Source organism: Nycticebus coucang, chromosome 14, assembly GCF_027406575.1.
Source record: "Nycticebus coucang isolate mNycCou1 chromosome 14, mNycCou1.pri, whole genome shotgun sequence".
NCBI lineage: Eukaryota > Metazoa > Chordata > Mammalia > Primates > Lorisidae > Nycticebus > Nycticebus coucang.
Genome location: NC_069793.1, coordinates 8,284,522 through 8,309,686, shown reverse-complemented (window position 1 = coordinate 8,309,686; position 25,165 = coordinate 8,284,522). Strand labels below are relative to the sequence as shown.

Below are 25,165 nucleotides of genomic sequence, written 5' to 3'. Positions count from 1 at the left end.
ATCTTTTTCTGGTTTTGATATAATAATAATGCTGGCCTCACAGAATGAGTTGGGAAGTATTTTTCTGGAAGATATTTTTACAGAATTGTTATTATTTCTTGTTTAAATATTCGGCAGTGAAGCCATCTGGGCCCGGGGTTTTCTCTGTGGAAGATTTTAAAACATAAATTTAATTTTTAAAATAGATTCAGGGCTAATAAGTTTCTCTTTGATGAGCTTTGATAGTTTGTGTCCCTTAAGAAATTTGTTAATTTCATTTAATTGTTCAAAGTTATTGGTAAAATATTACTTACATGGTTCCCTTATTATCATTTTAATGACTGTAGAATCTGTAGTGATGCTCCTTCTCTCATTCCTGTATTGGCAATGAGCTTCTTTTCTCTTTTTTCCCCAGTCATTGTGGTTACAGGTTTCATCATTGATATTCTCAAAGAATCAGCGTTTAACGTTCATTGATTTTCTTTCTTTTGCTATTTCTATTTCTATGATTTCTCCTGTTTGTTATTTCTTTTCTTCTGCTTACTATCAGTTTAATTAACTTTTCTTTTTCTAGTTTCTAGGTGGAAATGGAGGCACTTGATTTGGCACTTTATTCTTTTCTAATGTAAGTATTTATGATATAAATTTTTCTCTAATAATTAGTTTTAGTCCACAAAATTTGATATGCCAATTTTTTTTCATTTTCACTCAGTTCAAAACATTTTTTAATTTCCTTTGAGATTTCTTCTTTAATCCACAGATGATTTAGAAGTGCGTTGTATAGTTTGAGGTTTCCTAGTTATCTTTCTGTAACTGATTTATAATTGAATTTCAGGACAGTTCAAGAACATTCTTTGTATGATTTAAATCCTTTAAAATTTACTGTGGCATGAGATAAGGCTGGGGTCCCATAAAGGGCTGACCAGGCAGGGTAGAGCAGTATGATATTTACCATTACCACTGGATGAGGTTTTAATCAGAGAGGGGATGTGGTTTGAACTGTGTTTCCTAATAAACCTGGTGGCTGTTGTGTGGAGCACAGTATAGACATCAGAGTCCCATTTAGAGACCAGACATAATAGTGGTATGAATGGAGGTGGCAGACAGGGTGAAGGGGAAGTAGATGGATTTGGGAACTATGAGGACCTGGATGTGAGCGGTGAATTGAAATGCCTGGAATGAGGAATCCAGGGCTCGTAGTTTCTCTGAGAAGGATGTCTGGGGAACGGTGTGGGGGTAACTTTGTGATAGGGCTACAGATATCAGGGTCATGGAGGGGTTGAGATGAGGGTTGAAAAGAGCCCTGCCCTGGCAGTCAGGGCCTGGGCTCAGCATGTGATCACAGGCATGTCAGCCCACCTCTCTGGGTGTTAGCTTCCTCCCCTCTATGATGCACGGTCAGCCTCAATCACCCCAGAGTCTTAATAGCCTGGACTGCTGTTTGGATTAAGAAAATGGTGTCCCATTCAAACAGACAACAAAGGGGACCCTGTTGTGTAAAGCCTAAGATGAAAGCTCAGTATTAGGTGCTCCCTGGACACCTGGTGAAATTGGACAATCTGGAAGCTTTCCTCCCTACCGTGCAGGACGGCCCTTAGCCAAACAACTCTCTTGATTGAGGGGACCAACTGCCCACTTGGCCTCTGCCACACATGTCCTCAAGCTGCCCAATTTGCCTCCACCCTCTGATTAGAGAAGAGGCAACTCTTCCCCAAGGGTCTTTGGCTAAAGGGTCTTCACACAGGCAGAATTTCTAGAACCAGGTGCTTTCTGTAACAACCACCTCTTGCTGGTTGGCTCTGGCTGTTGTTGATCTCCTAGAATAATCCAAAGAGAGAGCAATGACAGTTAGTGAAATGGTCACATGCTTGGGGTCAAATCTCATTGGACTGTGAGCTCTTAGGACAATGCCTGAAACATAGCAGGTACACAGAGAAAATGAATTAAAACAGGCATAAATTAGGCCTCAACTTCCCCATTTCTCAGCCAGGTGTCATTAGGCAAATTACATAACCTTTCTGCACCTCAATCTCCTTGATAGTGAGATTGCCAATAATAGCACCTTGGCTTGGCACCTGTAGGTCAGTGACTAGGGCATGGGCAACATACACCAAAGCTGGTGGGTTCGAGCCTGGCCCGGGCCTGCTAAACAACAATGACAACTGCAACAAAAAAATAGCCAGGCATTGTGGCGGGCACCTGTAGTCCCAGCTACTCTGGAGGTTGATGCAAGACAATCGCTTAAGCCCAAGAATTTGAGGTTGCTGTGAGCTGTGACATCATGGCATTCTACTGAGGGCAACATAGTGAGACTCTGTCTCAAAAAAAAAAAAGAAATAGCACCTTATATGCTTGATCCATTGATTAAACAAGATGCTATTAAGACAACAAGAGCTCATTTTCATGATTTCTATTAGCCTGACCTTATTCCTGTCCAGCTGGAGGGGTCTCAATGTCCATCCTCACCCAGGACACAATAGCTACAAGTACAGATCACCAGATGTAGGCCACATATTGTTCTAGGTGATTTAACATTGTAATTACAGACTAGGCACGGTTGCTCATGCCTATAATCCTAGCACTCTGGGAGGCTGAGGCGGGAGGATCCCTTGAGCTCAGGAGTTCGAGACCAGCCTGAGCAAGAGCAAGATCCTGTCTCCAACAAAATTAGGAAGGTCAGCCGGGCATTGTGGTGAGCACCTGTAGTGCCAGCTACTCAGGAGGCTGAGGCAGGTGGATCATTTGAACCAAAGAGTTGAGGGTGCTGTGAGCTAGGCTGATGCCACAGTACTCTAGCCTGGGCAACAGAGTATGACTCTGTCTTAAAAAATAAATAATAAAAAAAATCATAATTCACTACAACCTGAAAACAACTCTATGAGCTATGCTGTTTTGTTTGTTTGTTTTAATGCCTATTTTCTGAATGAGGAAGCTGAAGCATCCAGAAGTGATTCTGGCTATAAATGAAGTTGGGGGTATTCCTTCATTTCTGTTCCCTCAAAGACTATATGTAAGATGATACAACTCTCTCCATTCTCTGAGAGTTTGAAATAACTCACTTATTGATCCGTCTAGGCCTGAAATTTTTGTGGGAAGGTTTAACTAGGACAGTTGAAACTATCTATATCTTTTTGTGTCAGTTTTGGTAGGAGAAGTTGAAGAACTTGCCCAAGCAGGTAGGTAATTCCATTCTAGGAAACCTGGCTGCTGAGCCTCTGCTCTCAGCCATCACATTTCCCTGCATAAAGTATGACCATTCTCTACTTGTGAAACTTTGGAGAAGTTACTTTATCTCTCTGGGGATAGTAATATATAGTACCTTTCTGGCAGGGTTGAGATAAAGATTAAATGGTTTCAGAACATAAGCCTTGATACTCTTGTGCCTGTGCCCTGGGAAGCCCCAGCCCCAGCTCCATTTGGCCTGAGAGGAAGCCCAGCCCCACTCCAGGGATGGCTATGGTCACTCACTGGTTGTCCAGGTCCTGGAGAGTGTCAGGGAGTGGAAGTCCTTGGGTCTCTGGGAGGAAGAGCAGGATAGTCAGGCTGGAAACGATGGAGATAACACCGTAGAAGAGTGGGGGCAGCAGGGGCAGGGTTTGGCGGCTCATCAAGGTCAGGGGACCCATCATGGCCCCCAGCCGGCCAGCTGACTGCACAAAGCCATCTGCGATCATCCTGTGTGTGAAATGGAAGGCCCAGGCCCATGTGATGGCTGCCACTGTAGCAGGAGGACAGTATGGCTAGGCCTAGGGATGCTGAAAGAGGAAAACTGGGCCCAGGGGATTGTCCTCCTCCAGCCTCCCCTAATACCACCTCCTCCATAGAGCCTGCCCAGATTTTCCCATCTAGTTTTTCAGAGGAACTCTCTGGGGCCCTGCTCTTAGGTAATGTAAAGGTATCTTGATGTTCCTCCTAGGCCACTGAGTTTCCAGCTCAGGCTTTCCACATACTATCAACAAAATCAATAAATGTAAAAAAAAAAAAAAAATGAATGAAAGAATGAACAGACAAGTGAGTAGTAGAAAGAATAATGTGTCTGGAGTGCTGGGGTCCAGTCCCACCCTTCTGCTGAGCTGGTCCTTCACCTTGAGCCCTAGTTTGCCCAACTGTCGAATGTAGGCATGCTCTAGACCAGGCATCCTCAAACTGCAGCCCGCGGGCCACATGAAGCAGTGTGAATTGTATTTGTTCCCATTTTGTTTTTTACTTCAAAATAAGGTATGTGCAGTGTGCATAGGAATTTGTTCATAGTTTTTTGTTTTAAACTATAGTCCGGCCCTCCAACAGTCTGAGGGACAGTGAATTGGCCCCCTCTTTAAAAAGTTTGAGGACGCCTGTTCTAGACTCTAGCCTACTCGTGCTCCATGGAGCCCTTGGGCTCTGAACAGGTGATTTGAACCACTTGGGAAGTGAACTGGGGGGTCTCTACTCCCACCAAGGCAGCTTCCAGTCTCCTTCCAGTTCCTTACAAGAGCAAGGAACAGGTGGTTCTGTACCTTTTAAGGTTTAAGGTGTTTTACTAATGTGAAAACGCAGGCCTAATGCCCCCTAGGGCCCTCCTGCCTCCTAAGTCTAGACCCTTCAGGAGGTCCAGCCCCCTCCCCACTGCAGCCTGCAGCCCCCTCACCGCAGCGACGTCGGGAAGAGTTCGGCCTTGTAGATGCTGAAGCAGGTGAGGGTTATCCCGAAACAGCCCTTTCCCAGCACAGCGAAGAACACTCGCAAGGTCTGCAAATCTGGGCAGAGCAAGGGGTGAGAGTGGAGTTCATCTGAGAGGGTTCCCAGGGGTTTGCCAGTGTGAGATTGGTAGCCTGGAGTGGTGTCTGGACTCTAGCCAGGCCTGGGGAGTGCTGGTTGGTGCCAGGCTGCTGAGGGCTGGGAGATGTGACAGCACTGCACGTGGCCTGGCTGCAAGCACAGGGGCAGCGGAGGGAGGCATGAGGCCTGCCCCCTACACTCCCTTGGTCCCTTCAACTGCCTTCTCCTGCCCCGCAGCCTGCTCATCAGGGACTGCACCCCTGGTGGGCTTGCTCTGTGGCTGCAGGCCTGGCCTTGACTTCCCTCCCTGTGTTGTTACAAAGAGTCTCATGAACCATCTAGTGTGGTACCCACGGACAGCCTTCGTGAATGTTCTGGGGGCATGGCTGCCCCTCCATCCTCGGTCTGCCCCTCCCACTGCCAGCTGCAGAGCATCCTCCTGCCTTCCTCCTGGCTGTGTCCCTATCCCGTCCCCCCAGCTTCCCACCCTGAGTGAGAGGAGTCATGAAGAGTGTTCCAGGACATCCCTCTGTTGTGGGATATAGGCTTTTCGCCTATATCACTCCCTTATTTGGGAAGAAAACAGGAGCTGGCCCAAGTGGCCACCCCAGCTCCCTACACACGAAGGACTCCTGCCCCTTTAACAGTGAGAAGATACACACCTGCATTCACACTCACACACATGCACACATACACTCATGCACACGTACATGCTTGCACAACCACATGCAATCTTGCCTTCACACTCTGCTTGGCACCCTTTCCGTCCCCACTGGGGCAGTTGCAGGCCCTTCCCAACCATCCAGGCCCTTCCTCCAGTCAGTCACTAGCTGAGTGACTTGGGCTCCTGGCCTCACCTCTCTGCACCTCAATTTCCTTATCTGGAAGATGGGATTGGATGGGGGCGCTGGATTCCTGAGATTAAGTGGGCAAGGTGGTGTGGCCACAGCCCTGGGCAGAGCTGACACATGGTGGCCAGGGGAGGGGGCTGCCCGATGGGCAAGGGCAGTGGGTGTGGGCAGGGAAGCATTGCTGCCTAGGCTGCCACCATGAAGCCCACCCTACCTCACCTTTTGGTACCAGCACGTTGACCAGAATGGAGAGGCCTGCCATGGACTGAAAGCTTGCCTGGGTCATGCGGCGGCCAAGGAACCTGACCAAGAAGGTGGTGGTGGCCCGGGCCAAGATGTCCACAGCTCCGAAAAGGGCCTGGATGAGGAAAATGTCATGACCCAGGCTCTGCAGGTCCAAGACCAGGCCAAAATAGGCAAATGCAATGGAGAAGCTGCAAGGCAAAACCGGAAGTTAGGTCTCTGCCCTGCCAAGGAGAGGGTGCCCCTGTATCATCTCACACCAGAGGCTGTCCTAGGAGGTCTGCCCATCTTGAGCTTGTCTCGGACAGAGCCTCCAGATACCTGTTGCATGCAGAACATACCCCCAGGGTTGGGCTCATCCCAACAAAGACAGGGAGGGTGATGCCTTCACCAGTTCCACACATGGGCCCTGGGTTCCACACAGGGGTGGTGACAGGCTGGGACATCGCCTCCTGACCACTAACCATGGAACATTTGGCCTTCTCTGTTAGGTGTGTAAACCTTCCCTCAGCTCTCCTCCCACAAAAAAAGGCTTACCTGGCCTCACTCCAAGAGTGCCGCTGGAAAGACCCTAGCCTGTCAAAGCTTTCCAGCAACCTGTGGAATCTTCCTCCCCTTATACCCAGCATAAAAACAATCCCCAAACCACTCTCAGTGTGTCCGCCATCTTTGCCCAGATGGGTCTCAGTCCCTTTTCATTAAACTTGCCCTGAACCTGTCTAGGTCTCATCTCTGGACACTTTCACCCTCCATGGAACCCCTTTCACTTTCCAAACCTGCCCGCAGGGGTCTCTGTGGGTTCAGCTGAGCACCCCTAAGTTCCAGCTAAGCCTTCTCAAGCTTTGTTTCTGAGAACAGGTTGCATTCTTCCCCTCTCTTGATGCCAGTAGGTGATCTTGAGAGATGGGGCATCTGAGGGACACTGGGCTGCTCTGCCCAGACCCCATTCAGGGTGAAGAGTCTATGAGATCTGACAATTAAGTTCACGAACTAGCCACCATGCACTTTTACTGGCAGCACTGTACAAACAAGTCGGTAAGGTTTCATAACTTTGTCATATCAGTGTCTCACAGCTGTGTTCATGTCAACATGTGGTGGTATCTTGCTGAGTGGCATTCATTACTGTTGTTGCATGTTTTTGTGTGCCATCATGAGAATGTTGGAGCTTGAATCAGAGCAACAAACAAACATTTGTAAATTTCTTGTTAAACTTGGCAACAGTGGGAGTAAAATCAAGGACATGGTAGTTTAAGTTTATTGAGATAATACCATGAAGAAAGTGGCAGTGTACAGATGGATTAAACGTTTTTCTGAGGGGAGAAAAAGCACCACTGATGAAGAGAGTTCAGGTTGGCCAATAATGAGCAGAACTGACAAAACATTGCAAAAATTCATTGAATTGTCAAAATCATTTGGCTGTGAGAAGCAAAGTGGACCAAGAAAATCATTTATTTTTTTTTTTTTTAGACAGAGTCTCACTGTGTCACCCTCAGTAGAGTGCCATGGCGTCACAGCTCACAGCAACCTCAAACTCTTGGGCTTAAGTGATTCTCTTGCCTCAGCCTCCCAAGTAGCTGGGACTACAGGCACCTACCACAACACTTGGCTATTTTTTGGTTGTAGTTGTCATTGTTGTTTGGCAGGCTGAATTCAAACCCACCAGCTCCAGTGTTTGTGGCTGGAGCCCTAGTCACTGAGCTATAGGCTCCAAGCCTTCACTAAAAATCTTAGCCAACAACCCCTGGCTCTTGCATCATGACAATGCACCAGCTCACACGGCACTGTCTATGAAGGAATTTTTAGCCAGTAAACAACTGTATTGGAACACCCTCCCTGCTCACCTGATCTGGGCCCCAGTGACTTTTTTCTTTACCCCCCAAAAGGAAATCCTGAAAGAAACACATTTTGATAACATTCAGGACATTAAGGATCATTCCAGTATAAGAGTTCCAAAACTGTTTTGAAGGGTGGACAAGGTGCAGGCATTGCTTCCCAAGAGGAGCACTTCCAAGGTGACCATAGTGATATCCAGCAATGAGGTATGTAGCACCTTTTCTAAGATGAATTCATGAACTTAATTGTCAGACCTCTTATTCCCTAGCCCATGGTGGGGGGGAGGTGCTGCCCCTGCTGGTCCACACAGGCCAGGAGAAGAACCCAGGATGGCCTCTCCAGTCGCTGCTGTTTCCTCTCTTCCCTTCCCCATCTCATGGGGGATTCCCCCATCCTACAAGCTTCTGAGGAACTAAACTCACAGGATCTAAATTTTCACAGTTTGGAGATGGAATTTGGATCTATGAGTGGCTTCAATGTGAAATTATTCTCAGTAACTTTTCTGGGGGATGGGGGAACAGAGTCTCACTGTGTTGCCCAGGCTAGAGTGCCGTGGTGTCAGCCTAACTCACAGCGACCTTGAACTCCTGAGCTCAAGGGATCCTCCTGCCTTGGCCTCCCAGAGGGCTAGGATTACATGTGTGAGCCACCACCCATGGCCCATTCTTGGTCACCTTTAAAATCTGCCCCCATTCTGCTTACACTTCAGTGTCACCCCCTCAATGCTTCACACAGTAAACATCTGGCAACACAAGCCCAACAACCACAGAGTAAAATCACAATTGGTGCAGAAAGCAGTGTTTCATAAAGTTTATGCGAGTGGCTGGGAGTGGGGCTTGGCTGCTGCTCAAAGCCTTAGACAGATAACAACTGGGTTAACCGTCAAGACTAGAAAACCCGACAAAGTTAGCTACTTCAAAGCCCCTCATTTGAATAACAAAGGTTGCGGAGCAGGCCCCTGGGAGAACCAAGGAAGCCTGGAAGGTTTTCAAAAAAATGGCCCTGGATGTTTGCAGCTCCCCAGCCTTCTGATTTCTCAAAAAAAAAAAAAAAAAAATTTAAACCAAAAATAAAAAAGGGCATTTGATCCATCTTTGTTGTAAGACATGGCAAATATTTGCCATCGCAACCCATATGTGGTTAAATATAGTATAAAATACACATTTTCTTAATCTTTGGCTTTATTTCAATATAAAAGTCCCAATCGAACCTGATCCTTACTTTTTAATATGCTCTTTTGAATGTCACCTCAACTGATTTGTTTTAAGGGCCTTTTCCTGGTCCCAGGTACACTTGGGTGCTGAGGTGGGGCCTTCTGGGGCAGGCCAGGGCCTGGCTCAGCATGTGGCCTGGTGGTGATGGAGCCAGGGAGCAGGGCAGAGTTCAAGATGATGGAGCAGGCATCAGCCTGGGTTCTGATCCTGGCTCCATCATCTCGGGTGAGGTACTCACCCCTCTGGGCTCCACCTTCCCCATCTGTGAAGTGGGCTGCTATGAGGGGTCAGGGAACTCCCAGGACGTGGTCATTTTCTGGGAGTATGGCTGTTAGGAGTCTCCAACCTGGCCACAGTGGTCCTCTTTGGCCATGGCTGACCCCCAGGCTCTGGGGACCTGGGTTCTGTCCTGGGCTTCAGCTTCACCCCAGTAGCCTGCCTGGGAGGCCTAGCCCTGCCTCTCCCTCCAGCTCCCTGCAGATGCCAGCCTGCAAGTACTCCCTGTCCCATCCAGAAACGCACCCCCACGAGGTCTGCAGGGGCTGTTTTCCCCAGGCACCGGCCCCTTCCTGTCCCCAGCCCTGTCTCTGGGTGGGGTGACCAGCTGGGCATACTTCACCAGCAGGGTGACCCAGCATCTACGGCGCAGTTCGGGCCCTCGGAACAGGTCCAGCACCAACCAGGGATCCTTTTCAGACTCCACCTCCTCCTCCATGCTGGACCGCACCACCTCCAGGAAGAATGAGACACAGTAAATATTTGGGCAATGCCTCTCTGTCCCCTATGTGAGGGGATGGTGCCCAGGGGGGTGGACTGATGGCAGAGGCTGGCTGAGGCTTTGGCCTCTGGAGTCGGGAGCCCTTGGTGTCAAGGGAGTTTCTCTCTGGCCCCCTGGTCAAACCCACCTCCCCTGCGTGGAGAAGGGAGTCCTGTGTTTCAGCTCTGGCCCTCCGAGCTGCAGCTGCAGGGAACTCTGGCTGGCCACTCAAAGCTGCACCCTCCCTCCACAGGTCTCTAGGCAGGAGACAGGACATGCCCACTCCGGCCACACCACTCCTCACACCCCAAGTGCCCAACCAACCCCCTGATGTACCCCTAGGCCCCGTCTGCACAGTGCTCAGCTCAGTCTTATCAGCCCTTTCTAGCTCACCTCCTTCTGGCAGCCTTCCCTGATCTCCTACCCCCAGGAGCTGTGTCTGCTGAGCTCAGGCAGCACATCCTCCAGCACCTGCCTTCAAAGAAGTACATTCCTGTTGCCCCAAACACCGAGAAGCCCTATGAGGTAAGTGTGCAATGTAGGCAGGTTGAGGGGCTAATAAGAGAGGCGTGGAGTAGGTGTTGATAATGGTGGTTTTGTTATTGGTGGTGGTGGTGGCGAAGGTGGTGGTGACATAGGGATGCTGAAGGGGTGTTAGTGGCGGTGCTGGTGGCAGTGGCAGTGAAAAGGGTTGTAATGCTGTTGGTGATGGTGATGGTGTTGGTGGTAGAGATGCTGGAGGTGATGTTAGTGGTGGTGCTGATGGAGGTGGTGGAGGGGGGGCAGGTAGAGGTGATACTGGGGATAATACAGGTAATACATTAGAGCATGTCCTTTCCTGGATCAAGTCGCACACTCTGGGTCACAAACAGCAGCATCTCACCTGGATGGTCAGTGTCTTTTGGGCATCCTTGTGGCCGTTTATCCTGGCCACCTTTTTGAGTTCCTGAAGTGCTCGGTCTGGTTGGCCTGTAGTAAGCAGCCATCGGGCAGATTCTGGCAGCCACCTGTTAAGGAAGCAGGTGCATAGCCAGGAGCTCACGCGCCCCGGGCTCTCCCCAGGCCAGGCAGGGAGGGGTGGCGGGCAGGGGCCTCCAGCCTAGATGCAAGTGAAGAGAAGGCAGACGCCTCTGTGCTGCTGATGGGGAAGACCCGAAGGCCCCAGCAATTTCAGAATAAAGCTAAATCTCAATACCTGGCTGCCTGCACCCCCGTGCTACCCTCACTGGGATTCCCTGGCCACTAGAAGCCTGCCTGCCTATGCACTGATGGCCTAGACGCGGGGTGTCCCTAGATTCTGGGGTCATTTCTGCGAGAGAAAGGTCACACGCACTTTTTTTTTTTTTCCTGGAGACAGAGTCTCACTATGTTGCCCTCTGTAGAGTACTATGGCTTCACAGCTCACAGCAACCTCAAACTCTTGGGCTTAAGTGATTCTCTTGCCTCAGCCTCCCAAGTAGCTGGGACTACAGGCACCCGCCACAATGCCCGGCTATTTTTTGGTTGTAGTTGTCATTGTTGTTTGGCAGGCTGGGCTGGATTTGAACCCACCACCTTCCGGTATATATGGCTGGCACCCTAGCTGCTGAGCTATGGGCGCCAAGCCTGTTCTTTTTTTTTTCCTTTAAGCACATTTAAAACATCACAGAGATGAATGATTTTATAAAACTAGTCTGCTTCTCCCCAACCACAGGAGAAGATGGGTCAGGAGAAGCTTCTGGAGGCTGCTTAACATTGTGGTTAAAAGGGGCAACTTGCTTGGATTCAAGTCTGCCTATGCCACTCACCAGCTGTGTGACCTTGGGCAAGTGATTTAACCTCTCTGTGCCTCAGTCGCTTATCTGAAGATGGTGGTAATAACATCATCTTCCTTGTAAATGTGTTAATACGTGTGTGGTATCATGAGCTTCACCTGGTACACACACAATCAGCACGGCCAGGCTGATTGGCTTAATAAGTGTAATTATGGGATGGCCTTCCTCCTTGCTTATTGGTCCTGTTTATACAATATAAATTCCAGGTGGCTTTTTGTCTGTTTTGTTCACTTGTGTGTTTCCAGTGCCCCAAACCATTTGTTTCCCTTCTTTCAGTCCTGACCCAGGGAGGTATTTCTAGACCCCAGGGATATTCGCAGCAGCAAAAATAATGGTGGAAATAATATATTTTCATGCCCAACAATGATCCTCCCTGACGTGGAGGAGAGTAGGCTGGGAGTGGGGACTTGTGCCCAAGTGGCAGTGCCCGAGGAACTGGGAGAGCAGTTGGCTCAATTCTGGCCCAAGTCTAGACTGATGCTCCTGGATCTTCCAGTTTTTCAAAAGAAGGTAGAAATACAGTTTTTCTTTGTTTTAAAATATCTTCTGATTACTTTTGTGAGCCAATATCTCCGGATTACTTTTGGCATCGGAGACAAAGCCCTGCTGGCCGGTCAGCACCTCCCAGGGCCGAGTGGCAGCACAGGCCTCTGGCTGAAACGCTCACCCCAAACTCTGAATCTAGAATGTCTCTCCCTACTGATAGCCCTACTCACGCCATTGCCCTTCTGTGGCTGCCCATGACTCATGGCCTGTGGCCTTCCAGGGCAGTGGGAATGAGGGGACACTCTCCCACCATAGATCTCCTGAGGTAGGATGTCGCTGGTACTGACCAGGAGATCAGGAAGATGGCCAGGTAGGGCACTGATGCAGCCAGCTGGAGCACTCGCCAGTCCCGCAGGGTGAAGGCCAGGCCGGCCAGCACCATCTGGCCCATACTGTAGGTGCATCCCAGCACGGTCAGGGTGACAGCCCTCCTGTGGGTTGTGGTCCACTCCACCACTGAAGCCAATGCAGATATGTGCCAGTTAGGCCCCATGTGGGGCTTAGTCCCCATCCTCTCCTGCCCCCCAGGCAGGAGCAGGCTAGCCAGGGACTCACTCAGCGTTATCACAGACAGTAAGATGCCAGCCATTCCAAAAGCAGTCACAAACCGGAGGCCACAGTAGACGAGGAAAGTTGGGGCAAAGATGGTGCTGGTGCCAGCCACGCCCACCTGCAAGCAGCTCCAGCTCAGAATCAGCTTCCGCCCAAACCTGTCGCAGGCGACAAGCATATGGCCCATGGGGACTAGCACTTGCCTTCTGGGGGTTCAACAAAGGCAGGGGTCCTTCTGCAGGCAGCTCATTCTTCTCTGAGCTTCGTGGAGTACATCCCCGTGCTCTAGTAGGAAAGGGGCACCTCTCTCTCAGGAGGCGGAGCAGCCTTGTAGTCAAGAACACAGGCTTCCCCATCAGACACGGGGGTTTGAGTCTAGCTCTGCCCTTCCTGGGTGACCTTGGACATGGAACTCAATGTTTTTTAGCCTCAGTTTCTCCCTATGTAACATGGGGTATTCATCACTGTTCGTAGGGTTGTTGTGAAAATGAAGATCTGAGCAAGGAGCTGGGGGATGGGCAGGCCAAGTGTACACGACTTGAGCAAAGGAGCCCACTCCTCATCTTGAGCTGTGACGATGGTGTCTGGAGACAAGCAGAGCCCACGACCTGCTCCCTGTGCCCTGCAGCCTCCAGGCCGGCTTTGCCAGAGACATGGGCTGCATTTAGGCAACTCAGGCACACAGTGGACAGAGCAGAGGTGTGTGAGCAGCAGCCAAGAGGTGAGGGGCTGGCTGCATGTGCAGGGCTGCCCCCAGCACAAGTGGAGGGAGCACATCAGGTAGTGTCACCTGAGTGAGGGCAGGAGAGGAACCCCCATCCAGGATGTGTGATGCCATCAGCTGAGAGTGAGGGATAGTGGCAGCTGGCATCTTTATAGGGATGAGAATGTCCTAACTGGCCACCAAGACCTCAGCCCTGGCTTTCATCAACCTTTCCAGGTCTGGGTGACCTGTGAGATGTCGTTTGTCCCCTGACTGCACATGCCCGACACCCTTTCACACACACACCCCACTTTGTGTAGTCCAGACTGGGCCACCCATTAGGTCTCCGCCCTAGGTCAGTTCCTCCAGTCAGCCTCCCATTCCCCCAGGTGGCTCTGGTCCCATCCCTGCCCCTCAGCCCTGTTGTTTCTTGGGTCTGTCTCTCTAGGAGACTGTCAGTTCCCTGAGGGCAGGGGCTGCCCAGCGTCTGCACACAGTGGTGCTCGCTAAACATGGTGCAATGGCTGAAGGTTGATTTCTCTCAGCACAGACTAACTTGGTATGAGGTTCACAGCCAAGTTCTTGGGAGTCTCTGAGAGTCTTCATCCCCTGGGGCCTTGTGATCGGTACCCAGAACCTGGAGCCCTGTCTTAGGGACTGATGTCCCCCTGACGCTTTTTTACCTTCTGTTCCACAATCTGTGATTTGTGTTGAGGGAGCCAGGAGGGGAAAAGACACTTACCGGTGGGAGAGGAGACCCCAGACGAAGTTTCCCACCAGGATCCCAGACATGAAAATGGCCTGGGCCAGGGCCTTCAGGATCTGGGAGCCACACACCAGGTCCCACTGTAGGAGAAGGAGGCAGAATGGCCTGGCTCAGCAGAGACTGGGCCTGGGTGTGGCTGAGAGAGCAGCCTGAGTCCTTGGGACCCCCCACCCACAAGGGGATCCCTAGGATCCTGGTGCCAGGCCACAGAGGAGGAAGGACTCTGTCAGCAGCAAGAGAGACGTGACATGGCCCTGGGCCTGGCAGTGTGATGGCCATTCTGCATGAGGTCTGGTTGCCCAGCATGCAGATGTCAGGCTCTCATGAGCAGGACAGCTTCAAAGGAGCAGAATTGGTAGGAAAATTAACAATTTCTTTGTAAAAAGAAATTTGGCAGGCAGTGGCTGGCAGTGGCTAAACCACAGAATTGAATTCTACCTCTGAGGGGTACACTTGCCTGAGTTACTGCCCCTGGCTGGGCTGTCTTCTGTAGAGACCGGCCTGTGACGCCCTGCTCATTGGGGCCTGAGGATGACTACAGAGAGCTTGGCATGGTTCACCATGGCTTTTTCAGTGGCTGCATCCCAGACCTGGGCATCTGTCATCTGAACACTCCTATACCCTCCTTCCCAGCCATTCATGGAGGCCTGATAGTACCACCTGCCTCTCTCCATCCCACGTTCGCCTGGGCGACCGCAGGAGTCTTCAGTGAGTCCACCCGGCAAAGTGACCTCTTGAAGGTACAAATCAGACCTCATCTCTTTCCAGTTCCAACCCCTCCATGACTTAAAATAAAATTCCACCTCATCACCCCTAACCCTGACCCCGACCCTAATGCATTATAGCCATTGACATGTTTGGCCCCACCCACCGTTCCAGCCCCACCCCACCTGTGCCCAGGTGTACCGGGCCCTGTCTGCTCCTTCCAGGACTGGACACTCTCCTGCTCATGACTTTTGTCCTGGCTGGGCTCTCCTAACTTTCACATGACTGACTCCTTCTCTTGTCATCATGTAGCCTCTTCACAGAAGCCTTCCCGACCACCCTGCCTGTCCCTCCCCACTCTCAGGACTGGCTTTTTTCCTTCATGTTCACTTATGACACCAGGGCGCACACCCTGACTGCTGGGATGGAATTGGATTCCAGTACACATCAGCTCCTGTCCCGGGGCAAGTTACTTGACATCTCTGTGCTTCCTTTTACTCACTGATTAAACGGGAACAATCCTTGGACACCCCCCACACACACACACACACACGCACGAGATTGTGGTGAGGCTGCAACTACAGGAAAGCATTTGGAAAAGTGCGTGCCGTTTAGAAGGTTCAGGGCGAGGACGTGTGCTGCCGTGTCACTGGCTCAAATGCTGAGCAAGTGAAGTCTGCTCCTCGAAGACTCCCTCAAAATCCTGGATCCTGGCCTGGATGCACATCTGGACCATCATCACCAGTCAGTACATATGTGTTGTGTGACAAAAGTTCTTTGCTTGGCCAAGCCTTGGTTAAGCTCGGACCATTCCCCAAGCCCATCTGTGCACTTACTAGTAAAATTCAGTTTTAGCAAAGAAGCCCCCGCCCCATCCTCAATATCTGGTCACCTGACAGACCTAATTAGGTTCCTTGCCCTCCACGCCCCCTCCCAGGTGCCGTCTGATCATCCCAGCCTGTCTCAGCAAGAATCCTGTCAGGTTGGTTTAACCAGAACCCCCCTAATCCCAGATGTCCCCCTGTGACTGAGTAGCCTAGAGTCACAGCTGAAAAGTGTCCCAACAGGGCCAGGACTGAGTGAAGCCAGAGAGGCATCCAGGTGCCAATGTCCAGACGTGCCCACCTGAATGCCCACTTGGAAGTGCTGGGAGCCAGTTCTTGCCTGTAGACTGATTCCTGTCACTGGGTCCCCTTGCAGAACCATGTGGCCACCGAGGGGCTGAAAGCTGGCCTAGAGTGAGGGGGCTCTGGGGAGGCATGTCCCTTCCAGGACAGGACCATTTTGTGTCCAGCCAACTGTGATCTGTGACTCTGAGCTCTAAGGTGCCAGAACTGGAGTGGCTGGGGGAGGGGGAGGCCCTCACCTTGGTCACGATGGTGGAAGTGAAGGTGCTGTGGTCATAGACCCAGCCGTCCAGGCATGGCTCAGTGGCTGCCTCACTCCAGTTGGTGGCCGTGGCGTTGGGGTCCAGGAGCTGCCACTGTGGTTGGCGGAAGCGGCGACACTGGTGGGGCTCGTTGTTGGGGCCAGGTGGGATGGAGATGGCCAGGAGGGCCTCAGGGGCAATATTTGCAGGAGCCTCAGAGCTATTGTCCAGCATGTGTGCCCAGCATCGGTGGCTTGGGACAGCAGCCGAGAAGTTCTCCAGAAGCATGTGGGAGGGCAGTAAGACAGAAGGGAGGAGGAGGGTGAAGACCTGTAGGGCCTGGAAGAGACCCACACCCCCAGCTTGCTCTAAGAGCTTCAAGAATGCCATGGACAGAGCTGCCCTGGAGTCCGTGAACTGCCTGTGCTTGGAGTCCACTGCAAAGGCCAGAGCCCACACTGCCAAGACCTTCTCCCTCCCTCTCCCAGGCTGGGTGGGCGTGGATTGGTTGAGTCAGTCCCAAGATGCCCCAGATCCTCCAAGGGAACGCCTCCTTGTTCTGTGTCTAGAATGACCACTCTTCAGGGCAGGGGGAGGGAGTATCAGGGGACAAAGGTCATTGTGCCCAGGCTGCCCACCAAGTCCAGACCAGGGAAGCCTGAGCCACCTTCTGGGTTCTCCAGCATCCAAAGCTAAATGTTAAGCAGTTAATTTTTTTAAAAAAAGACATAACGCTATGATGTTACCAATTTCAGTTGTGGGAGAAAGAGTTGTTGCCTCACTGTGTTAGTTAAAGCTTAATCTGCATGGGCTTCTGGGTGAGGAAGGCGGGCTCAAGTCTCAGGGCCTGAGGGCTCAGCAGCTCCCTGCTGGTTCACTGATCTCATTCTTAAATCTTATATCTTTAGAACCTTCTATGGGGGGTCTTTTAAATCAGAAAACTATTGGCCTGTTTATCTGTTTCCCCCATCCATTTGTCCTCCCCAGGACCATTTGTCACCATTAATGAGAATCCCCTCCAAAAAGACAGGTGTAAAAATATCTGAACTTGGCTCGTCACCCATGGCACAGTGCATACGGCGCCGGCCACATACACAGAGGCTGGCAGGTTCAAACCTGGCCTGGGCCAGCTAAACAACAATGACAACTGCAACAAAAAATAGCCAGGTGTGTGGCAGGTGCCTGTGGTCCCAGCTACTTGGGAGGCTGAGGCAAGAGAATCGCTTACGCCCAGGAATTTGAGGTTGCTGTGAACTGTGATGTCACAGCACTCTACTGAGGGTGACATAGTGAGACTCTGTCTCAAAAAAAAAGCAATCTGAACTTCATTGGGATATTGGGTAATTACTCTTGTGATTCTCCCCATGCACATGGTATTTGGAAATAAACATTTTCTCTTATTAACAAAAAAAAAAAAAAAAAAAGAAAGAAAACTATTGGCCTAACCTAAGTCCATCCTGACAATCAGTTCAAGCCCGATGTGAGGGTTGGGATGGGCCTTGCCCAGGCTGGTGGGGGCAGGGCGCCAGGGTGGGCAGCGCTGGCAGGAGCCTCGGCCTGTGCTCTTTTCCTTCCTGAAGCACACCTCCCACCAGGCAGCGCCAGGGAGACCAGCTTGCAGACGTGCTATTTCAGGAAGCTTCTATTCCAAGGTTTTAGGTTGCCTTTAATAGACGGTGAGCTCCCTCAGTGTGGAAACCATGGCTACCATTTCCTGGTAGCTCTTAGAAGTCCCTATGGCCCTGGAGCTGAGCAGGTGGGAAGGTTGGGGAATTGAGCAAAATCACACCTCTGTGACCCAGGGTCTGAGGCCAGTGGGGAGGGGCAAAGCCATCCCTGCCCTAGGGCCCACATGGGCAGTGCCTCTTACTGAAAGCTGTCTTGGCCTAGAGAGCTTGCTGTGTGTCATCTCATTCACTCCTTCTAGAGTCCAGGAGAGAAATGGTGCTAATTCTCTTAAATGAGGGAACTGAAGCTTGGACAGGGCAGGCAGCTTGAGCAGAGCCTGGATTTGAGCCAGACACCCAAAGCCCGAGCTCTCTTTGATGCCTCTGGGCAGCTGCTGTGTGGTCTAACCTGTCATGGACCAAATCCCAGCACAAAGCTGAAATTCAGGATGTGGGTCAGAATTAGGGTCAGCTCCAAGTCACTGCCCGGAGTGTGAGAGGGAAGCAGCTGAGTCAGTTCAGGACTCAGAAGTGCTGGAAGTGTGGGTGAGATGTGGGTGGGTGTCTGGACCCTGAACTTCCGAGAATCTCCCTAGGGGGCCCAGCCAAGATGGCAGCCAGCCAGGAAGCAGGGTAGGCAAGATTCTAGGCCCGGATCTCAAAGCCCAGGCTCCTTCCTGACTCTGCCTCTCCAGGCAGGAACTCATTATGAATTTTAAAATAGCAAATAGAGATTGGGGGTGGGGAAAGAACTAGCCCAAACTGAAGCACAGGAAGCTGCAAGAGTTGGGCTGCCTTGTCCAAGCAACCCAGAGGCTGAGACATACATGCAGACTCCTACTAGGTCCTGGTGTTGTGCAAACACCTTCCTAATGGGGGCAGGCCTGCAACTCAGAAGCAGTGGCCTCCTCCATCTGGCCTCTGGTCCCTGGTTTATGAATTGAAATGTTGCTATGTTGGTGTTTGCAGACCTCAGTGTATCAGAAGCCATCGGAGGGGGGCCTAGGCTGGACCCAGGAATGTACATTTTCAAATAAGCGCCCAGGAGATTCTGTTGCACTGGGATCCAGGACTTGCTTTGAAAGGCTGCTGAACTACAAGGTCTTCAGGAAGAAATTCATTTCTCTTTATCCTTCCTCTTTCCATATGTTTTAAACTGTTTTTTTTTTTTTTCTTCTTCCCTGCCTTTTGCCTGTTATGGACACCCCAGGCTTTGCTTACAGCAGAAGGTCAAACCTCCTGGATTTGCCAGAAGGCTCCCGGAATCTCCAACTGACTTTCCCTTTCCAGGCCAAGGAATTTTTAATTGGTATTTTCTGTTTTTCTGGGGCTGCTGGGGGCAGGGCTCGGTGCAGCTGCTCTGCCACCTGGTGGTCACACCCGGGATGGCAGCATTTCTAGAACCAGTCTTGTCCTTGCCTGGGTGTCGGTTCTCTAAGGGTACCCAGGTAGAGGTGGGGAGAGGATGGCTTGGGGAGGAACAAAGGCAGCCCCAGATTATAGTCACCAATGCCTATGGTGTGTTTCACTAAATTTATTTGTGTAAAGTGAATCTGGCGTTACTCATACAACCTGAACTGCCTTCGGAGCTGATTTTCCTAGTCAAGGGCTCCCATCGATTAGACCAAAGGCCAGGATGGCTACCAAATAACCTTAAACAGTCCACTTCCCTTCTCTGAACTTTAGTGTCCTCATCTCTAAGATGGTGCCTTCCATTTAAGGTAGTAAGATTAAATCAGAGAATGAATGAGCCTGACAATAAATGTTAGCCACCACCACTATCATCACTGTCACCACCATTACCAGGGCCACCATCATCACCATCATCGTCATGATCACCACCATCATCCCCATCACCACTCCTACCATTACCATCATCATCACTATTACCATCACATCACCATCATGACCATTTCCATTACCATCATCATCATCATCACCGTCACCATCACTATCACCACGCTCACCATCATCATCACCATCATCGTCATTATCATCACCATTAACATCATGACCACCATCATCACCACCACCATCATCACCACCACCATCACCATAACCATCACCTTGTTTGGCCTCTCTGTGCAATTCTGGAAGAAGCTGGAGTTGGCAAAGGTGAGGATCTTTCCTAGGTTCACATTGTGGTGAGGACTGGGCCTTCCAGGGACTCAGATCCTAACTCCAGTTTCATTGCTTCTCCACTGTATCTGTGTGAAGATGCCCAATGATCCATCAGAAAGTCAAAGAGACAGTCACTGTTAGGTAATTGCCCCAGAGAAAGATCCTCTCCAGAAAGCCCCTTCCTGACTGACTGACCAAGACTAGCTATCTCACTCTTAAAGTTACAGCTACCCGCTGAAAATTTTAAACTTATGGCCTGCCCCTAATGGCTCTTCCTGCCAGAGCAGTAACTCCTTATTGGCTATTCTACCATCCCGTCACCATTCTAAGACTGCCCCTAACCGAACTTCTATAAAGGGGTACGCGCTCTCTCTCTCCTCTCTCTCTTGGTCTCTTGGTCCCTCTCTCCCTGTCTCTCTTCCCTCTCCTTTCTTTTTTCTCTCCTCCTTGGTGCTGCTCTGCAGCATCCCTCCCTCACCAATAAAGACCTTTCGTACAAGCCTTGGTGGTCTGTGAGATCTCTGCCAGCCGAGTGCCACCCTTTCAGTCACCATAAGATATTAAATTATCTTCCTGTTCTAGAGAGCAAGTCTCGCTCCACTGGGCAGGAGGTACTGATGAACCACAAGAAAGACAAGCCCAGATCTACCTCTTCAGTTCTTTACTTCCTCGTGGAGGGGCACAACACTGGGATTTCCCCCACTGACAACACCACAAGCTTAAATCACTTCTTTCTTCCCTTTGGAATTCCTCTTCAAGTCCCTATCTGGCAGCAGCTTAGAGTTCCTGGGTCTCAAGTGTTATAAAACCTCATCTTTGCAAACCTTCCTAAATTCACCCACATTCCCTTTTGCAGGGAGAGAGGATGAAGGGAGCCTCCTTACATCAATTCTCTTGTGTCCTCTTCCAGCATGGATGTTGTGAAAACAGACTCGTATGGGGAATGAAAGGAAATCCCCTTGTCCACCCCGGCCCCAACAATCTCACTGCCCTGGGGGAACCACATGAACACCTTTCTCTATGTATTCAGAAATAATGTCAACAGAATCATGGTAATTAGCCGGTTTTACTTCAGAAGTCCTACACGCACATGGTGAACAACCCAGATGACCTATGAGAGTGTAAAATGACAAGTAAAAGTCCTTTTTCCCCTTCTCACCACCACATACCCAGAGGTTACCACCACCAACAATGTGCATTCTGCCAGAACTATCTTAATTCATCTTCAAATACATGTATAAAGTTTTAAATTGTTAGGCGGCACCTGTGGCTCAAGGAGTAGGGTGCTGGCCCCATGCACCAGGGGTGGCAGGTTAAAGCCTGGCCTCGGCCAAAAAAAAATGTTTTAAATTGTTGAAGGGGTAGTAAATTTGCATCATTCAAAAACAGAAAATGTTCAGAAATGTGTGCAGTGAGAAGGCCTTCCTTCTGCCTCCTTCCACGTGGTTCTGGCTTGCCACCTCCACCCTCAGGCAGCCATTTTTAGTTTCTTGTGTGTCTTTTCTGATTTTCTTTCTGAAAATGTAAGCAAGGACAAATGTACATTCTTATTTTACTCCCTTTTACACAAAAGGTAGTTTTTCCCTTTGCATTTAGTTCCCACAACAGTAAACCTTGGCCGCCTCTCCTCCCTCATCTGAGAGCGTCTTCCTAGGTGTGTAGCAGTCCACTGTACAGACTCGCCGTACTTTACTTAACCGGTCTCTTGTTCACAGCCACTTGGACTGTGTCTAACATTCTGATATTACAAAAAATGATCAAATGAATAGCTTTGCACATATAGTAGTTTGAATGTATGTTAGTATGTTTATAGGATAAAATTCCAGAAGTGGGATCATGGAATCAAAAGAGAAGTGAGCTTTGAGAGGCAGCCCATTGCCCTCTCTCATGACATGCCCGGGTATACTGACCCAGTTCCCTAACTCAGAAAGCTAGTATCACACTGGTGGTTTCCTTCCCCCCCCCCCCCAATATCATTGGTAAAAAAAAAATGGCACCTAGTATAGCTTTATTTTGCATTTCTTATGAGTGAGACTCAGCATCTTTTAATATACTTAAGATGTATTTGTATTTCTTTTTCTGTGAACTATTTCTTCATATTCTTTGCCTATTCAATTGCAGTTTGTTGTTTTCTTACTAGTTTCTATGATGACAAACTCTTTGTAGACTAGGAAGGTTGGCTCTTTGCCTGTAAAGTAAGTCGCAATTTTTTTTTTTTGGCTGGGGCTGGGTTTGAACCTGCCACCTCCAGCATATGGAACCAGCACCCTACTCCTTGAGCCACAGGTGCCACCCAGTAAGTCGCAAATTTTTTTTCAGTTTGTCTTTTAACAACTCATGTTGTTGTTGACATGTTTTTGCATGCAAAATATTTTTGTAATTGAATTTATCAATTTTTCTCTTTTCGATGTTTGGATCTTGAGTCATAATTAGAAAAGCCTTTTCCATGCCATGATAAAGGAGTCATTTCATGGTTTTTTTTCAATCAAGAATGAAATGGCATTGTATTTAATCACTTGCCTTTCCAGCATTTTTAGAGTTGAAGTATGACTTTTCTTCTTAAATCTATGAAAAGGATGAATAATATTAGTGGATTTCCTAGTGCCAAATCTCCCTTTCATGGGCAACTTGTATGTTATTCCTTTAATGTACTACTAGATTCTATTTGTTAATGTTTTATTTAGAGGTTTTCATTAATCTTCACAGACAAGATGGGGCTGTAGTTTCTCTCTCTTTTTCTTCCTTTTTTGGCAAAAATCTTTGTCATGTCTTTTAGTATCAAAGATGTACTCATTTCATGGAAAAGGATTTGGATGTGTTTTCTTATGCTGTGCCTCAGTTTACATAAGGGAGGGCTTTCCTTCTGTCTTCTGCCAGCCTGGGAAGAAGACATGGTTACCATGTGATCCACTGTGGTCTGGCCCAGCCAGCCTGGTCTTGATGTGTAGAGAAGCTAAGACACTAGCGAGGCCTTAGAGGTTTGGGGGGGCGGGAAGGAGAGTCGGCCCAAGAGGGTCTTGGCTGAGCTTGCAGTTTCCAGGAGGTCAGATTTTAACCAGACAGTCTAATATCTTAGACGGGCAGAGGCTGTCCAGTGCTCAGGTGCAAAGGTTTATTCTCCTTCCCCTGTGTCCCTCGTCACTGTGTGCCCATTTGAACTTTGGCCAGTTGCCAGAATCGTAATGTCTGGAAACTGATGGAGTTAAATAGCAATGCCAGTGTCGTCTGGCACTTTCTCTTAACTCCAGTTACACGGGTTCAACCTTTATTATTTGACTTCTGTTTGTTTCCTTTGGTTGCGGAGGGACATGGGTCATAAGCTGTCTTTTCTGATGCATCCTGACAGCTCCTGCTATAAGTGCCTGAGAATTTTCTCTGGCTGCAGGAGTTCAAGAGGGCCTGCAGCCAGAAGCCTTGGGGCCTTAATGTCCCCAGAGCAGTCTCCACCCAGTAGCTGCAGGCACCTAGTGATCTATGTCCCAGTTCCCTCAGCACCACCCCTTTCCTTCCCTTTCCTGTCCCACTCCCCCTGCTGGTGTCCCCTATCATGTTTTGTTTCATGTTGGCTTTGTGGGGGATCCCAACCTAGGTAGCTCGGCTTATCTTTGTGAGGCATGACAGCTGGTTAGCAGCAGCCCCTGTGACTGAGCGTGGCCCTGGGCTGGTCACCAGCATGGCCCAGGACATGTCTAGGCCGACTGTACAGGTGGATGACTGATAAGGAAATGAGACAGAGAAGTGAGATGATCTCTCCAAGTCTGCCAACTAATGTGACAGAGAGGGAACCAATACGCAGGCAGTCTGACCCCGAGAGAGCCCCCACCCTCAACCCCACTCCACACCCTCACTAGGGGCATCTGCCACCTGCCAGTTCCCTTAAAGCATTACACAACAAACTGAAGGGGCCCAGGACGGAGACTTAGTGACAGAGGGTCCTGGGATTTCTCCCCATCTCTCATTTTGCCTCAGAACAGAAGCTCAGGGATGGGCAGTGGTGGCTGAGGTGCAGGGGGTGACAGCTGGGCTGCCTCCAGCCACCAGTTCCTGCCTGGACGGACCCACACCCAGATGGTAACAGGCTGGTTCCGTGCATTTGTTTGAGAAGTTTCAGCATGAAAATCTCGTGGCACCTTGTAATAGACTGAACGGTGGCTCTCACAAAGACCCCTGCACATCCTCATCTCAGAACCGGTGAACAGGCCTTATCTGGAAAAAGGGTCTTTCAGATACAGTTTAGGCTCTTGATACAAGATCATCTTAGATTTTCCAGGTAGGCCCTAAGTACAATGATGAGTGTCCTTATAAGAGACACATGGGAGAGCCACAGGGAGAAAAAAAGAAGCCCGTCCCATAAAGATGAAGGCAGAGAGCAGAGTGATGTGGACACAGGCCAAGGAGCCCCCGGAGCCCCTAGAAACTGGACGGCACACAGAAGAAATCTTGGGAGGGAGTGGAGCTTTGCCAACACCTTGATTTTGGACTTCTGGTCTCTAAGACTATGAGAGAATAAATGGCTGTTGTCATTAGCCACCCAGCTAGTGGCCATTTGTTTTAGCAGCCCTAAGAAACCATTTTTTTTCTAGGAAACCATTTATTAAACACATGTTTATTGCATGTAGTTCTTAAAATTGTTTTCTAGAAATTTCCCTCCACTTAACAAGACTCACATTTGAAGGTTGTGAAAGAATTCATCATCACTTCAGCTCCACGCACACATATTAAACACCTACAAGGGGCCAGGCCCCGTGCTGGGCCTGGGGACCCAAAATGAACCAACCAGCAGGGAAGTAGGTTCAATGGGGAGACGGATGTAAGAGTCATTAAAACACCATGTGACCTGAGCTGAACCAACACCACGGGTCAGAGGCACGGGTCAGAGGCGAGGACATAACTGGGGGGGCGCCTCCTCCAGGAAGAACTGAGCAAAAGCACAGGTTGGAGGGAAGGGGACAAGGAGGAGAGATGGGGATGGGGAACTCTAAGAATGGCACACAAAAAGCCTGAGCCTGGGCCCAGAGAGGCAGGAGAGGAGGCGGGAGCATCAGGAGAGTGTCTGGGGGTGGAGGTCAGTGTGGGGGCCCCCTTAGATGAGATGGGGCTAGAAGAAGAAAGCCCCAGCCCCAGCATCAGGCCTGGACTGGACACAGACCCTGGGGATGGTGAGAGAGTGTGGATTCAATACACTTACGGAGGAGGGTGGCCCTGGGCTGCCTGCAGTGAGACCTGTGGCCCTCACGAAGTCTCTCCAGCTCTTTTGAAGATTTCTACAATTTTTTTGAAGGAAAAA

At 49.9% G+C, this 25,165-nt stretch overlaps 1 protein-coding gene across 2 annotated transcripts; it reads right to left on the bottom strand.

The window, feature by feature from the left end:
• Window positions 1-217: 217 nt before the first annotated feature.
• On the bottom strand, window positions 218-25,165 carry SLC22A11 (solute carrier family 22 member 11). Of its 2 annotated transcripts, XM_053562156.1 has the most exons (12): window positions 25,067-25,165; window positions 19,824-19,964; window positions 16,088-16,429; window positions 13,993-14,096; window positions 12,551-12,705; window positions 12,283-12,451; window positions 10,519-10,642; window positions 9,493-9,608; window positions 5,808-6,022; window positions 4,607-4,715; window positions 3,448-3,654; window positions 218-1,796 (listed from the first exon to the last, which is right to left on the bottom strand). In XM_053562156.1, the coding sequence occupies exons 3-12, from the start codon at window positions 16,376-16,378 to the stop codon at window positions 1,733-1,735; spliced, it is 1,554 nt and encodes a 517-aa protein (XP_053418131.1). In that variant the 5' UTR covers window positions 16,379-16,429; window positions 19,824-19,964; window positions 25,067-25,165; the 3' UTR covers window positions 218-1,732. The 2 variants fall into 2 exon arrangements, with proteins under 2 accessions (XP_053418131.1, XP_053418130.1); XM_053562155.1 differs by lacking the exons at window positions 19,824-19,964; window positions 25,067-25,165 and having other exon boundaries at window positions 16,088-16,818.

Excerpts from the sequence above, each read along its gene's own strand:
- SLC22A11 (XM_053562155.1), bottom strand. The coding sequence starts at position 16,480 with ATGGCATTCTTGAAGCTCTTAGAGCAAGCTGGGGGTGTGGGTCTCTTC. Across the intron at positions 14,097-16,087 it reads CTTCCACCATCGTGACCAAG|TGGGACCTGGTGTGTGGCTC; the intron begins GTGAGGGCCTCC and ends CTTCTCCTACAG. Across the intron at positions 10,643-12,282 it reads GCCATCTTCCTGATCTCCTG|GTGGCTGCCAGAATCTGCCC; the intron begins GTCAGTACCAGC and ends CTTCCTTAACAG.